The sequence below is a fragment of the Gasterosteus aculeatus genome, chromosome 6 (genome assembly GCF_964276395.1).
Source record: "Gasterosteus aculeatus chromosome 6, fGasAcu3.hap1.1, whole genome shotgun sequence".
In the NCBI taxonomy this organism is placed as follows: domain Eukaryota; kingdom Metazoa; phylum Chordata; class Actinopteri; order Perciformes; family Gasterosteidae; genus Gasterosteus; species Gasterosteus aculeatus.
Window position 1 is genome coordinate 7526418 of NC_135693.1, and position 16707 is coordinate 7543124.

General features: G+C 47.3%; 1 protein-coding gene and 1 long non-coding RNA gene across 14 annotated transcripts in view; one reads left to right on the plus strand and one right to left on the minus strand.

Annotated features, from left to right (window-relative positions):
- Positions 1 to 16707, plus strand: part of arid4b (AT-rich interaction domain 4B) — a 30990-nt gene that overhangs the window by 4412 nt on the left and 9871 nt on the right. For all 13 annotated transcript variants that reach the window (XM_040177960.2, XM_040177964.2, XM_040177966.2 and 10 more), the window contains exons 3-14: positions 5454 to 5564; positions 8225 to 8290; positions 8551 to 8641; positions 9237 to 9316; positions 9425 to 9516; positions 10523 to 10664; positions 11824 to 11903; positions 14503 to 14579; positions 15708 to 15856; positions 15949 to 16021; positions 16309 to 16403; positions 16510 to 16607. In XM_040177960.2, coding sequence (XP_040033894.2) covers positions 5454 to 5564; positions 8225 to 8290; positions 8551 to 8641; positions 9237 to 9316; positions 9425 to 9516; positions 10523 to 10664; positions 11824 to 11903; positions 14503 to 14579; positions 15708 to 15856; positions 15949 to 16021; positions 16309 to 16403; positions 16510 to 16607 — 1154 coding nt within the window. The remainder of the gene's footprint in view (positions 1 to 5453; positions 5565 to 8224; positions 8291 to 8550; positions 8642 to 9236; positions 9317 to 9424; positions 9517 to 10522; positions 10665 to 11823; positions 11904 to 14502; positions 14580 to 15707; positions 15857 to 15948; positions 16022 to 16308; positions 16404 to 16509; positions 16608 to 16707) is intronic.
- LOC120820351 (uncharacterized) lies at positions 8989 to 11173 on the minus strand. The gene is made up of 3 exons (XR_005712381.2): positions 11013 to 11173; positions 10493 to 10708; positions 8989 to 10294 (listed from the first exon to the last, which is right to left on the minus strand). It is a non-coding gene; the product is annotated as an uncharacterized LOC120820351 (long non-coding RNA).

Consider the following 16707-nt stretch of genomic DNA (forward strand, 5'->3'; position numbering starts at 1 on the left):
TTTCTTTGTGGAAGCTGCATTTAACGTTTTAAACACTAACACACTGGTCACCTCGAGGACTCGTCAAGGCGCAGCAAACAAGTGCTTGCTTAGAACACACTTGCTCCCCATCTGTGTGTGTGTGTGTGTTGTTGTCAGAGCTTTTCCTTGCTGTGTTGACTTGCAGCCAAAGCACACGCTTGAGTGCACGTTAGAGCATGAGAGTACGGCCTGATTGACGAGCGTGAGATGAGGAAAGTGTACAGTGTAAGATGGATCATTGGTACGGCTGTAAATTACTTGACTGCTACAAGTCATTCAGCAGGGATACGCAGACATTGAGACTTTCCATTGGTAGTTGTCCGTACTCCATGCTTGGTGAGTGGTCAGGGGAATTAGGTGCTTTCAGATTATACGCATCAGGGATTGGTTTTGTGAAAATGTGAAGTGGTCTACTTGGTTTGAATTGTTTGATACCGGAGGAGTGAATTTACCGGACAGGCCTGCATTTTGGGCAATAACTGCGCAAACAAAAAATATAAAGACCTTTCTTTTCCCTTTTTAATTCAGTTTAAAGCCGCCATGGCATCGCCAAGGCAACTCCTCCCAAAAGCACCACTCGCTGGAACTGTGGTGACTTTGGTTTGGGACAAAGATGTGATTCACAGCAGGATTATTGCACGTGTGCGCCAGGCTGGGTTGGAGCTTAATTCTCTTCTGGTGCCTCTTGCTTGTTCTCTGTGTTTGGCCTACAAGGCTTTCTGCTGGAGCACAATAAAACGGGTCAGAAACTAATGTTTATGATATTTTCAGACATGCTGATTAGTGCTTAGTCTTATAGTTACGAAGTTTGGCACACGGCTCGTACGCCTGGTTTGATCGAGGCATGATGGGACTCTGTTTACACCACCCTCGCTCGGTGCAGCTGAATATTAACCAGTTCATGTTCCGAACATCTTTTGCTGTTGTGTAACTTGAGACATTGGTGACACATCCATCCAAACAACAACGACACATGTGATTTTAGCTTTGAAGAGGGCACAACATTGGATTAAATCCTGGGCAATGGTGGTTACTTAAAAACGCAGATTTCCTTTAAAACGTTTAATGCAGTGCTGATGGGACGTAGTCAGAATAATCAGTAAATTGTTGATGGTTTGCCATCAAAGTAAAAGAATGGAACTTTGTTGGTAAGTTGAACTGAAGTATGTTGTATGAGTGAATGTAAAGGCAGATTTAACACGTCAGATGTCGATTTTCAGGGGAAAAAAGTAAGCCGAGCCATCATTAATTGTCTGACAAAATACGCTCCTCAAAACCCAAAAAACATTACAACATATTGCCTGACTGTACAGATTTTCAATTAAAGGTGAACTTTGACCCTGAATATGAAACGTGGTCTGTAATGTGACCACCACCACTTTGCCTTCAGCGAGACGGGGAATATGCAAGCGGGCCTTAATGGATGAGCAGTGGGTCTCTGCATGCTTCCATGTGACGGCCTCTCGAGGGGTCGAGGAAAGGACCTGGGATTCCTTGAGCCCTTCGGGGATGGCTGATACGAGCACCATAGTGAATTACACGTGTATCACCCCACACATCAGTATTCTTTTGTCTTCTTTTTTTAACACACTGAGTCTTTTTACTCAGCTGCAGAATAAAATTGCTACAGTCCCTCAAGCTGTCGAAGAAATGCCCTATAAGCAGCAGGGGGGAGGGGGGGGGGGGGGGGGCTTATTTATCGACTGGCGCTCCGGGGAGTTGGCTGTTACATTTTTCATGACCTGAGAGTCTTCATTGAGCCGAAACGGATCTCATTCCGCTGTTGTTTTCACTGTGTCTCCCCGGTATGTTTTTTTTTCTTCTTCTTCTTTTGAATGATTTCAAAAGCTGTGACTTGATGTCGCAGCTTTCTGTCGCGCTCCCTGACCAGAGAGACTTGAATAGGGATCACTGCCTGGGATATATGGTAGATTGTCCCTTCTGTGGGTGGGGGGGCGGAGGCGTTTAAAGCATAAATAAAAAGTTTTTACCTAATGTGGTGTCTGTGAATAGTCCCAGGCTGGAGCTCCTTGCTTTGTCTTCCCCTGCCAGCCGCAGGTGCGTTTCCTCCCCTCATGCCAAGTCCCATTCGTGTGTGTTTTTAATTGAGTACACGTGCCTGGAGAGTGTTTTCCACATCGGTGGCCCTGTGTGACCAGCCGGAGAGCCAGGTTTGATCGCACGGCTGCTATTGCTGTTACGCACCTTTTGACACGCCGATGAAACGCTCGTGAGACGAATGCGGCTCTGCTCCTCCTGGTGTGACAGAATCTTGGGAGAGAGGCGCTCCCGCGAGGGAGAACGGACGCTACAGCCCACAAAGGCCCAGGACTTCCGCCTCTCCGGGCTTAGTCATCTCGATGGGTTGGTCTTCTGAGCTTGTCTGTCGTGCAGGCAGGCAGGGAGGGAGGGGGTGGAGGGGGGGTTGAGCTCATCCATGAATAGTTTTGAGTTTAATGCAAAGAGGTGGGGCATTAGAAGCGGTAATAACAAACCATTTGTTTCGGTTGGGTTGGCATGTGAGCGTGACGAGTGTAAATCTGGCATCAAGTGTTGTGTCATCGCCCCCGCCTTGTTAAACTGGGGCGGTTCGGCAGCCACAGCTGTCCAGATGACCCGAGCTGCCCTCCATGAGTCGGTTGCATCACGATTCTACCTCTGAGAGGAGGAAAGGGCACCGGCTCAGAGCAGGGGGGGCAACAGAGGAGACGTACAGGAGGAGCGTTGCTCTGAAGGAGTAGCAGTTGGGCCGACAGCCGAGGCGGCGAGCTGGTGGAAGTGGCCTCGGCGTCGTGTAGACGGGAGGGGGGGGGTGCGCTGCCTCGGGGGGCAGCTGGTGCTGAGGCCATATTGCACCAGAGACTAACGAGGTGTTTGTCTGAGAGGTGGGCGGGCTGAAAGGCACTGGACTCCGCCCCAGAATCCCATCTGTCAGAATCCCTGAGACACCGGAGAAGAGGCCGAGCCCTGTGCTGGTGCGCTGTGCACCCCACCGCAGAGGATGCAACTTGCCCTCGTTTCTTGTCTATTTTTGTTTGTTGTTTTTCTGAACAGGTGTTTGATTTATTTAAACTGTTCCTTGCAGTGTCGCCTGTCAACATTAGTTTTTCTTTCTATTACGCTTTTACATCACACATGATAAACACATTGAATCTTTTACCCTCGGTGTACATTGGGCCCCATCAGAAAGACATTTGTGTAGATGTTTAGAAAATTAATAGTTGAAACTGCAGGGGTGGGGACGGTACACGGCCTTCCTTCGTTTGGCACAAGCTACGGCAGGGGTGTCAAACATAAGGCCCGCGGGTCCAGTGTGGGGCGCCGGATGAAAAATGACAAAGATATTAATTGCATTTCTATAAAAGCAGCTGCTATTCCTAAAAATCCCACTGGGGGTCGCACTCTGTGAGTGAGCTCATGCGTCAGACCAGGATCGACGACAGCGTTCCTCCAGGCAGCAGCGGCCGGTTGAAAATGACCGGTCGACCGGACCATCCACGTCCGCCCCCTCCCCAACCATCGGCCATGATTTCGCTGGTCCGGCCCGTGTGACATCAAAGTGGACAGTGTGTGGCCCCCTACCTAAAATGGCTTTGACACACCAGGGCTAAGCCGCTCGCATGCCGCAACTGATGGATAACTTTACGGGAAGAACACGCCCCCCATTGTTTCTGTCCCACGTGTGCCAGTAGTAGAGATGAAAAGGGCGTAGCAGGCCGAGGCCGGCATTCCAAACTGAACATCCGATACCCTCGGTTTGGGTCCAATGGACGTACCGCCAGAGCCCAAAGTGAAACGCTACCTTCCATTAATGCTAAAGAAATGTTCACAGAGACCGACGAGGCTGTTACACTTGGCAAACCTACACGCTTACACGTAGTGTACAGCGCACTGGATCTCTTCCTTGTTACCGGCTGCCAAAGGGGTTGTTAGCTTGGCTGAGGTTGGGTTTAAAAAAATATACATACATCAAAAGTGGGTCATGCTGAGGCAGGCCCCACAGTGCCAAACTCCGTTATCAAAGAGCCAGGCATTCCAAATCAGATTGAATTAGATTGTATTTTCTTGTGTTGGTTGTTTGGGAAAGACGGTAATGTTGGATATGGCCTCCGGGAGAAAATAAATTGAAGAGGGATATGAAACCCTTGTATGTGCTTTTTGATAATTGGACATTGGATTCAGTTTCACCTGTTCCTCTTATCAGCGGGGCCACACGATGCTCACGCTTCTTCTGCAGTGGATTTCACTGCACATCACGAGCAGTCCAGGAACGACACTGATCATTGCTGATCATCTTCGTTAGATTGTGATCTTAGTCATTTAACATTTAATATCTCCCTGTTTCCAATTTAATATTGATTGTTTTCTACATGAAACCGCTTTGCACCTACTGCTAAAGTAGACAAAGGTTCCTGCATCGTTGTTGTAGTTTCTGGTTGGGATGGCAACAATGAACAGCGCTTGTGTACATAAGATTTGTAAATTTTGTGGGTATGAAAAAACTTACAAGTAATTAGTCTGGATAAATTGGTACTAAATGAACAGCCATCTCTCTGTAGTAGTATTAGTATTAGTTTTTTAGCTAATTTGATGTTAAACTGTCATGCCCAGTGGAGTGAACCAGCTACATAAGTACATTTTATTCATCCATTCAAAGATGCGTTTTTGTATTTACGCAGAGCGACAAGGCGATCTAAAGCGATTGGCCAATGACGACTTGCCTTACGCGTGCAAGAATGATCCAGGTCACTTCCACACAGTGAGGCTGAAAAAGTTGGACTGATGCATCCATACATACACAAAAGGGTAGTTTTGTAGTTTTACACCCGAGAGGAGGAGCCGACCTTTTCCTCAAGTAACGCATTCAAACATTGGCCAAGCCAAGGGGCGAAAAATGACACCTTCCATTTGAGAGATGATGAACTGTACCTCTGTTAAGTTAAAGCATTTTCAGGGGAGCCTCAGGTAAACACCCGCAGTAAATCCATCTCCACACTGAATGGACCTCAAACAGCTTTAGCCCTCGTCCACTCTGAAAGTCCAGTGTTTCCCCTACCATTATGTCGGGGGGGGGGGGGGGGGGGGGGTCACCTAAGGCAAACACTGAAGTCTGTTTTCTCCTTACACCCAACACTCTTACGGTCTGTTCTTAAGTTGATAAGTTGACATAATAGTTCTATTTGTTTCGAATAACTTAACAACTCGTAGTCATCAAAGCAGTAGTGAAGTGGCCGTTTTGTTTGCTCCCCTGGAGGCTTGTTTTCCCGTAGCCAGAGCAGATGGTGTGTGTTTTTGCATAGCTGGCCCTGCACCATGTGAAACTTGAATGCGTGTCCTCCCGCCTCAGCTGTAAGAAAACCGTTCACTTTAAATAAAAGAATAACTAAAGAAAGCCTTTTAAATTCATTGATTTCCTATTTTTGTTTCCTCAGACTCTGGAGGAGCCCCCCTACTTGACGGTAGGGACGGATGTCAGTGCCAAGTACCGAGGGGCTTTCTGTGAGGCCAAGATAAAGACCGCCAAGAGACTAGTCAAGGCCAAGGTAAGTCGCATTTCACAGTTCCTCTGATCCAAAGTGTGTGTGAGGTAAATTGCAACGATCGACACCACTCCGCTCTGCATAAGTTCCTGTGAAAGAGGCTGTTCTCGTCTCCAGCTGTGTAACTTGCATGCTGGAACGCTCACCACCTGTTTAGCGTTGTTAATAATGCTCATGCAGCTGAAGCACTGATCACGGGGCCCCAGATGTGACAGATGTACCACCAGGTACCCGCCACATCGCCACGCGTCGCTCCCGCTCGCTGCTTTCCCACTTCTGTTCTGCGGGGGACGGTGTGGTCGCCTTGCTGGTGAAGCCACTGCATTGATGCGATCTCATTTCCCAGTGGGGCAAAAGCATCTGGATAGTACAACAGAGACGGACCGCTAGACTCTCCTTCTGCAAGAGCGTGTGGGAGGAGCAAAGATTAGATACCGGCCTCTTCACTATGTCAATGCACTGTCGTCGTCGTCCGCCCCCGCAGAGACAAAAGAGCACCGATGTGATGCCATTCTCGTCCCCCCCCCTCCTCCCTCCCCCTGCTGAGATTACCTAATGGCGTGCCTTTTAGGCTTGTGGACGGAGACAAACAACATGCCAAAGTCGACCGCGCGATTCCTTTTGAGTTGAGAGATTCAAGGGAAGCTAATGGGGTAGTTTCGTCTCATACATTAATTACCATGGTAATTGGCTGAGTGTGGGTTTGTTGTTGGTTAACATGCGGTAGGAATGTGAGGCTGGGCTACACAAGCGGAGAACACAGCAATTATTCGCCGGTTGTTGTGAATCTGAATATCCCCCATCTAATGGATTCCTCTTTAGCTCTTTGGTTCATTAATCTCCGTCTGCTTGTTTAACAAAGTCGATGGTGGCAGCGCGTGGCACCGGGGCTCTCTGTGATATTTAAAGCCCGGTAAAAGATGTCTATGGCATAGTTATTGATGATGATCCCAGCTAGAATAAGCAGCGAGTCAGCATCACTCTCCGTGACATGTTTTTTTTTTTTTTTTTCTTATCCCTTTTTTAGTTGCGTTATAATTACTATAGCACAAAGCTCTCAGTGGAGGCCGCATGAATGCAAACAAAGCAAGCACAGGGGTGAGGAGAGTTTACAACTGGTGTCCCTCGAACAAATGATTATGACTAATCATCAGCAGAAAGGAGGGACGATGTGTCAGTGCAGTAAGTGAAACTACTGGAGTTTGTTCTTAGCTGGGGACACTTCAGCATCCGGGGCTCAAACCGCCAACCTTGCAGTTCCCGGTGCACCCGCTCTACCCCTGCGCCACCGCCACTGTTACTCTTTGCATGTCTCATATTGGGAGAATTTCCACTTACCGCCGTTTGAATGGAGTACAATGAAGCTGCCTGCAGCTGAGCGGACCTGTAATGTGATGGACTGTGAGCTCCTGACAAACCTTTTCACTTCGCATCATGAGCCCGCTGGAGGCTCTAACGTCAGAAGTCTGGTTTCACATCTTATTCCGATATTCGATGCCGAGCCGAAGCGGTCGTGCAGCCACAGTTGCCAGATGATCCGCGCTTCCGACACGCTCCCGGTTCGGAGTTTGTCCGTCGGGTGTTGTTGACGCTCATCTGTTTGAGGGTTTGGACAGCGAGTGTCATCCTCCCTTTTGTCTGTGAAGAGCGGAGCCCCCCATCCCCCCACCCACCCCACCCCCCTAAAAAAAGAAGGGTAGTCCTCTGTTCCGCAGTTATAATATCCATAACTGCTGAACTGCTTTTTATTCCTTCCTCTGCCGTCTGATCTTTATGAGATGACATTTTAACGGCATCTTACAGTACTCGTTTCCTTTCCTTCCTGTCTGCGTGCCGCCTTCATAGCGGGGCTTTGATTGCCGATTGTACTGTTGTTGTGTTGAAAAGCGACTTGAGAGAGCGCGCCGTCTGAACTCTTTACCTGCAGGCTGGTTTTCTGAGATGGGGTGCTTCTCATCTTTTTCTGCTCATGGCGGCTCCTTCTAAACTAAATGAGTCGATAAAGGAAAAGCCAGTTTTTCATTAAAACGATGTTACTATTTTACTCGCATGTGCTCTCAGAAATTACTTAAATGTCCCTCGGGCAACCGAGAGGGAAGCACATGCGCCCGTCGATTCATATTTCAGGCAGGGAGGAGCATCTTTGATGCTAAAAAGACGCAGCGCCTTTGGCTGCTTCGGCTATTCACCCACATGCGCCTCGTCCGCCTGCCTCGTGGCCTTTAGCGTTACTAAGTGTTACCGGGTCGCCGTGCAGATGCACGATTAGCACGGCGTGATCAGATTAGGATCTACCGCGGCTCACTTAGGGGAGGCGACCCTGGCAGAGGGGGAGGGTCGCTTAGTGTTGCCCTAACAGGAATCTACTGCAGTTGGCTCCAACAGATGCGGGGCTGTTGCCGGTTGGAGGGGGGTCAGGGGAGAAGGGCGGGGGGCAGTCACTTAACGGTGCCTGAAAGGAGACATCGCATTAAATATTCACGCACTGCTGCTGGCCTAATGACACCAGGAAGTCTCCACCAGTGTGTTATCTCAAAGCGTGTAGGAGTCCATCGTTGAAGTCATTAGCAGCCTCTGTGAGCTGGAGGATGATAAAGCTTGTTTTAGGAATTGTTTGTTTACACGCGGTGCTGATTCTCTGTCCTCCTCTCCCCCGTCCGCAGGTGACCTTTAAACCGGATCTGTCCACAGCTGAGGTTCACGATGAAAACATCAAAGGAGCTCTGAAGGTAGGGCAGCATGTGGTGGGGGAGGCTGATGTGCTCCCACAGTCAGCTGGAGCATTTCCATAACACACATGTGGTTGTTAATTGCCACCGATTACTTGTTTTTGCCTCGAACTACGAGAGTAGAAAGGCGCTCTGACTTCAATCTGCTACTACTTCAATGATTCTTGTATCAGCGATATTCTGGTCTCGTTACTTAAAAACCCATTTCACTAATCAATAGTAGCCCATTAGGATGCCACATAACAGTGTCCATCCCACAGGTGGGTGCTGTGGTGGAGGTGAAGAATCAGGATGGAGTTTACCAGGAGGCCACAATCAATAAGCTGACCGATGCTAGTATATATACTGTTGGTAAGTCAATGTTTCTCTCCCGCAGTGAGCTCTCCCTGCAGGAATTTTACAATTACACAGCATGTTTGTGTAACCAAAAAGTTTTCAGAGTTTAGTTTCTCCTTTGCCAGAGTATTTACACAGAAGCAAGAACCCTGATTCAATCAATTCATAACAACTTAGTGATTTGCTACAGTGCTGCAGGAATACTAAAAAGTTGCTATTCCTTATATTCAATGTGTGTGTGTGTGTATATATATATATATATATATATATATATATCATTGTCGTTCCAAGTGTATTTGATAGAGCGAGGACTTGATATTGGTTAATAAATAAATAAATGAAATCAACAAATCCTCAGACACTTCCTTTGCATCTCTTTTATTTTCCCATGTGTGCGTTCACTCTGTCTGACAGCGAGTCCTTGAAGCTGTGATAACACACGGAGCTGCCTGCTGGAGGATCCTTCTAAGCCTTACAAACACAAGCATAATTGCTTTTTAACATGTCATAAATCCGGCAGTCATTTAGTAACCGAGGACACCGTTTTAGGGTGTGTTTCTGTGGGCTCCCGTCCCTCCTGCACCCGCCTAACAGTCTCTCGTCCCCGCAGTGTTCGACGACGGCGATGAGAAGACCCTGAGGCGCTCCTCTCTCTGCCTGAAGGGAGCGCGTCACTTTGCAGAGAGCGAGGCGAGTATTGGGCCGTCCCTCCGCAACGCATGAAATCTCACAGAGAGATTTTGCATCTGATAATGTGGCGCTGACACCCTTTGCTGTTGCCTGCCTCCCCCTCCGCAGACGCTCGACAGACTCCCCCTCACCAACCCCGAGCACTTCGGCACGCCCGTCATCGGCAAGAAGGGCAACCGCGGCAGGCGATCGAATCCGATGTGAGTATCGCCCTCCCGTCTGTGTGCGCATCCCGCCTGGCTCGCATCACACTTCATATGTGTATATATGAGGTCTGCAATGCTGCCGGCGAGGGATCTTCCTTTCTACCAATCCACTCATCTGTAACACGCTCCCCTTAATCCAAGTGTGCTGACGGCAGATTTACTCTCATCCACGTCCGCTCATGAACAGCGTCCGTGACCCGAAACTGGAGAGCCAGTTTTTTTTTTTTTTTTTGTCGTCTTCTCTGACTAAAATGTTCCACTGGGTGTTTTGTGTTGGGAGACGGGGAATAGGAGCAGCTTCCGGATTTTTTGGCGCAGCATTTAATTACGGCTCCTTTCTGTTGTAAAGAGGAAATTCTGCTACGTTATTTTGTTGTCTTACACCCCGTGCTCATGGCATTTCCTACATGAGTTGCCTGAATCGTTCGTCATCGAGTGGCTGAAGCGCTTTGTTTATGACTCTGAGTCACAGCTTAGTTGCTGTCGTAGTGGTAGTAACAGACTGGCTGATTTACTGCTCTTGAATTGTGCCAAACTGAACACAGAGTTGTTGCCTAGTGACGTATAACAAGAGGACGTAGGGTCCGTTTGCTCAGAAGCTGTCGGAATCAGCCGGCTCGTCCGCACACTGATCCTAACGAGGTCCTCGGTGAAGCTGCCGCTCTGTTTTGTCCCGCTGGCACAACTGGAAAGTCTTTGTGGCGGCGTGGACTGATAGGCGGAGACTTTGGGTGTTAAACGGAGAGATGATTGGTCAGCAGGAACCCTCCGCCTGTGTTGACAGAAAGCCAATGTTTTCTTCCTAACTTAATTTAAAATGAAATGCCAGTGTTTTCTTGCCAGAAAGATGAACATATTTCCATTTCAAACAGCAGTGGCACGTTTTTATGAAGAAATTGACCGCATGGCATTTTTGTATTCAAATGTCAACCAGATGTGGTGAATGTTTTCACATGCTCGCTGCACCTACCTTTTTAAAAACTGCCCTTATCTCCCTCAGTCAAGAAGAAGAATTGTCTTCATCCTCCAGCGAAGAGGAGGAGAGCGACCAGCGGCAGAACGAGGATCTGTTCGGCAAAGTGGTCTGTGTGGAGGGGGTCGCCTGCGCGGACAAAAAGAAGACCACGTGGTATCCTGCTTTGGTGAGCTCACCGTCTCCTTTCCTTCACTGCCCTCCGCTCCATCGCTGAGGAGAAACAGGAACCAGTGCACTCACAGCATTGTGCCAGTTCAACGCCCCGGGTTATGTAACCTCAGCTGGATTATGTCATTGCGTAACACCGGTCATCTAATATTGGAAATGTGCACGGCGCTGTGATTTAAATATCGGATTCCTTTAAAATAGGCCGCCGCTTTGCAGTAGCCGCCTGCCCTCCGTAGTTTGAAGAAGTTCAGAAAGCAAAACGGGCTCAGCTCCTGTTTTTAAAAGTGAAAACATAAGTCCAGGGATGTTCTTCCCGACGTGTGCGACGATGCAGCATAAAACACACCTTTGATGTTTTCCGTCCTTTCTAGTCCATTCGCTTCCGCCCACGCACACCTCTCAGCCAGTGGTAGCACACAATGAAATGGTGACAGGCCCTGTTTGTGTTTGTAAGTGTTGCAAGTAGAACTGTGTGTGTGTGCTTGTTCGTTGGGGGGTGATCTGTCTGTCCCTTTTTAAAAAAAAAAAGGATGTGTATTCTGCGGGGCCCCGCCTCCACGGTTTGATGTTTTTGCTGTTCTTGTTCTTGACCGAGCTCAATGCTGCCCCCCTGTGACCGCCATCGCAAGTGCAGAAAGTGGCAGCACGCGGCTGTCCACACCGGCAGCATATGGCCGAGGTGGGAGGTGGGGGGGGGGGGGGGGGGTGTTTCGTGCCACGGATCCTACATGGCTGTAACAAACAATGAGCTCCCAGGAGGCACGGTGCAATGAAAGTCAAAGCTGCAGCACATGTGCCACAAGGAAAGGGAGGGCGGGCGGCGTGCGTTTGTGTGTGCACGTGCTGTGCATGTACAGACGGAGTCCTGATGGAAACTATGTCTCCATAATAGCAGTGCTGCCTCCCGGGGGTTAAGACCGTGGCACCAAATCGACTCCCACTGTCCCAACGGTGGCGTTTACTGGTCCCCACACGTCTCCTCCCCCGCTACACATCGCTCCTCGTCCCACTGGCCGGTTTGTCTTTTGCAGACGGCATTTTCTGTAATCCGTCAGCGTGGCCTTTGCCTGGGATTAATTTAGTCATTAACTCTTCTCACACACACATAAAACCACCTCATCTGACCTGTTGACCGTCTCTTGTTTCTGTGCACCAAGGTCATCTCCCCGGACTGCCACGACGACGTGACGGTGAAGAAGGACAACATCTTCGTCCGCTCCTTCAAGGATGGGAAATTGTGAGTCATCAGTAATGAAAACTGTGTGTGAATTAGACCTGCAGCGATGATTATCAGACCTTTTGAAACTATCCTTTAAAACATCCATTATGTTTAGATGTAATTATTTTAATCGCAAATGGCAATGCACGAGATTTATTAATGTTAAGTGCCTTAGCATTGCTTACTGATTAATGTAAGGGGTGTTCAGATTCATGTTAAACTAAGCATACTTTGGGAGAGAAAACAAGTAAACGATGGTGTTTTCACTTGATAAATGATCGAAATCCCTCTTGACTTATTGAATGTAAGTCATTTAAACAACTGATTAAGTAGTACTACTCTAGCACATCCTCGTCAGGGGATGAAAGGGCTTTCTCCTTAACCTTTTTGCTTCATTTATTGCACTGCGCTTTGAATCGTTGTCTTCTCCCATGGTTTGAGGGCGCTCTGCCAGATGATTTCTTCCTCTTCGCCAATCCATTGTGCATATTTAGATGGCACATTTTATTGTGAGGCTTTAGAAGAAATACAGCCTCCCAACCAAAAGAGTTGAGATACGGCGTGCCGTGGCCGGCCGTGTGGTTTTATTTGTCCTAAGGCCGTGATTGACTGCTGAGCTTAGGTGGCGTGGCTCCCCTGCGGCCGGCCCTCAGCGGGGAACCGCACTGCCAGATTGTTTCATCTGCTGCAACGACGAGGTCCTGTCGGGAGTCGGCACTCGGCTGGTGGTTTAAAACCGCGGCCCGTCCGCACGTGGGTAGAAACGCGGCCCACAATGGACATAAATGGATCTGATCTTTGCTCGCTGCTCTAATTTCGACCCTTCTGTCTGTCCTGAGCCTGCGTTCCCTAATGGATTTCCCCGGTTAACTCATCGGCGCGACCCTTAATCTGCCGCTGAAGAGACATTTGCGGCGGACGTAGTGTGGAGAGTCACTCTTATTGTGTGTGTGTATATGTATATATATATATATATATATATATATATATATATGGCCTTATATATATCGGCTAATAGTCAGTTGAAGGGTAGAGCTTAAGATGAGTTAAGAGACAACACGTGTGAGGAGACCTGGAAGTCCGGTACTCGGGGAGTATTTCTCATCTGTGATGGCTTTTTGTTGCAAATTACATTTAAAAAAACTCAACCGGCACAGTGGATCCGCAATACAGGCAACACATCGTAATGTAAGAGGTCGGAAAATCTATATCATCCGTAACGAGATTTTCAGGGTGTGCTTGCATCCAATTCTTTTCAAGAGCTTTTCGTTACTGTTGATCAGCCGAATCGCGTCTGGTTATATGAGAACAAAGCTGTTGTTGTTGTTGTTTTTTTTACAGAGTTGACCACGTGAAATCATTGCTGAGGTCCTGCAAAAGGCTGAAATTAGAAAAGATGTCTCGTGCATCAACACCACATTCAGACGGTTCCCTCTTTTCAATAATGCTGCAGTTGTTTCAGTGCTGCACCAGTTCCCTTTTTTCATTCTTCCTCAACTACACACTACTTGTCACGGTTTGTGTCGGGCCCCTTTGCATCTATTATTGGTGAGTTATTGTAATTTGCTGCTCCGTGTGTGACTTATTTTGTGAAAAAGGGTCACATCCATAAGTCATGTGTCCTTTCCGCAGAGCGCCGGGGTCAGCGTGTTCACACCCTCTACAGGATTCGGTATTGTCGTCACTGGTTCAACATGCCTTTCATAAACAATGGCTCTCAAAAATATTTTTGGGGAAGCGAGGTCACAAGTTTTCATTAAGTGGTTATTCTTATCAGTTCAGGTTACCATAGCAACAATGGAAACTGTGGCCTATTTCTCTTTTCGTTTTCCTCATCTCGTCTGATCTGCTATTTTCTAAAACGATGTTACTCCTCTTCGAAAATGTTCTAAATGCCTCATTTGACAACAGTCCTACAACTATTTCAAGAAGGAACGGAGCTTCAGGTGCAAATTGTAAATATTGTATTCCGTCGGGCAGTTCATTCAAACAGGGGTCTACAAGAAATAAACTTTACCTAGTTGTTATTTAATGTTTATTTACTGAACCGCACGAAATGTGATATGAAGTGACATTGCGGAGAAGCGCTACTTTCAGTTTGATAGACACGAGAACACCATATTTGGGATAAACTTAGTATCAGCATCCTCCCCATTGGTCACAAACTGAAATCCCTAAACAACTCCAATTGTGTCTATTCTATGAGCTCTTTTACCTTCACTATACTTGTTTTTTTTAAATTTGTTATTCCCACCGTGACAAATCTAGTCATTGGATCAGCTCAGCTGCCTGCAGATGCTACAGCGAATCGTCTCTCTGGCACATTCGCCGAGGCTCTGACTGCTTTCTGCTTACAAGCTCCACTGATCTATAGACCTGCCAGATCACCGACACGTTGCCCAGCTGCCGTAGGGATGGCGGTGAATTCACTCACACCTGCTCAGATTTTCAGTTACTGGTTCAGTTCACGGAACCGACATTGCTTTTGCATCTGCTCAGATTATCGGTTGGCTCACAACTTCCTTGGTTGCCTCCACTTAGAGTCCCAATCTCTACTGCGCCTCGCTCCTGCACACACACATACACACATTAATCAGAGTTGCGTTGTGTTTTGCAGTTACACGGTGCTGCGGAAGGACGTGCGCGAGATGAACAGTGACTCTCCTCCGAAAGCCGACGCGGGGCTCAAAGCAGGTGAGTTGAAACCTCGGCTTTAGGAGGTGAATCTCCAGCAGCTGGTTCGCAGCACGTAGCTAGTCCTCATCGCCGTTGGCAGAGAGCGCTTGCAGAGTGAGTAGCAGCGACAGACTGAGGCAAGAGAGGTTTTGTTTTTGTTGTTGCGGGGGAATGCAAAGGCCGAGAGCTGCTTTCAGTGTCGAGTCTATTTCTGTTTGAAGTCCCCACCAGGCTTTTTGTATAGTGCCCCTGATTCTCTGCTGCAGAGCTCTCACTCCTCCATGAATGCCGTTAAGAAACAGCTTGGTATGATCCCAGTCTTATTATTCACAGGTGGTTGACTCACAACCGTGATATATTTCTGCATTACTAATGCATAAAAAAGAAGCATCTGCTGAAGTGGTTAGATGTTACTTAAATGTTTTTAGTAAAGCTGTTTTTGTAAACTAAAATATATTGTCAATTAGTGTTTAATCTGTTTCAGTACTAGGAAATACCAACATATACATTTTTTTCTCATTCTGTTTAACAGTTGCAGATCCTGCTACATAAATATTGTTATTATTATACTTTTTGTATAATTGTATCCCAGTGGTGGCTGTGTAGGATTCGTTGACTTGTCTCAGTATTTCCAATAACAGTTTTAATGTCCAAAGGTCTGAATTTACTTAAAAGGCTGGATGTAATTATATCTAAAAGAATACAGTATATGTATTTCTATAATATATTCAATCCGTATCTAGGAGAGTCGCACCACTGATGAGATATGTTCATTAAAGAAAGGAGATTTAATAAAGAAAAAAGACCAACCCATTTAAAGCGATCCATCACTTTATTCAATATATTATATATTATGTATAAATGCATCCTCATATATTTGTGACAGATATCACGTCGTCTAAGTCAAAGACAGACTGTTTATTTGTTTTGTTTCTAATGATTCATGATATTCTTTCCAGTTTAAGCACTCATTTTATTTAATCTGCAAGATTTAAAGAGCAATGCGATGAGATATTTGATGAAACATTTGTTCAGTGGTGATCTCTGTTCACGTAGCATGCAGCAGAGAATGGTAGCATCACTCATTGGGTGTGGTTCTAATTGTGTAAGTTGTGTTCCTGTAACATCCTTTTGTGTGTTTGACAGCACTGGATGCAGCCTTGGACTTCCTGCAGAGGTTTGTCGTGCCGAGCACCTGGAAGACAGAAGTGAAGGAAGAAAGCTCAAGCAGCGAGGACGAGGATGAAGAGGAGGAGGAGGCCCAGGAAGAAGATACAAGTGGCAAAGATGAGGAGGTAAAGGAAGGATCCTCATCCTCTTATCCTCGCGACCTCCCGAGTGTTAAAAAAAAAAGACACCCTCAAACTGTCTTGTCTCCTGTCTGCAGGAGGAAGTGGAGCCGTTCCCAGAGGAGCGGGAGAACTTTCTGCAGCAGCTCTACAAGTTCATGGAAGACAGAGGTGAATTCAGCGGGCATGTACAATCCATGTTGACAACAATCTGTTTTTGGGTGCACGGTGCAGCTTTATACTTAACGTACCAGTTGTGACACCAGTCTTCCTGCTTAAAGGACAAGGGACAGCTCAAATACAGCTGAACAAACTAAAAAGAAACACAATTTCAGTATTTTAATACCAGCATCTAAATACCATACAAGTTATGGTTATTTTTCTCAGGTCGTCTTTTACACATTTATACAGTATCTTTGAGTCTACCATCTCAACCGTTACGCGTTTCTCCTCCTCAGGAACTCCCATCAACAAACGGCCTGTTTTGGGCTACAGGAACCTGAACCTGTTCAAGCTCTACAGGCTGGTGCACAAACTGGGAGGCTTCGACAAAGTGAGTGCCGCCTCGGCAGCGTCACAACGCAGCACCATCGCACTTGTTTGGCGGGATGTCGACTGACTCCGACCTGTCTTCCCTTGTTTTTTCCGCGTTCGAGCAGATTGAAAGCGGCGCCGTTTGGAAGCTGGTCTACCAGGACCTGGGAATCCCCGTGCTCAACTCAGCCGCCGGCTACAATGTCAAATGTGCTTACCGCAAGTACGTACAGGCACGGCCCGCGCTGCTGCGCTAAGCTGTTAGCTCTGTTTGGCAGATGCAGCCCTTGTTTCTATATATTTAAGACTGAGGAGCTCTTTGT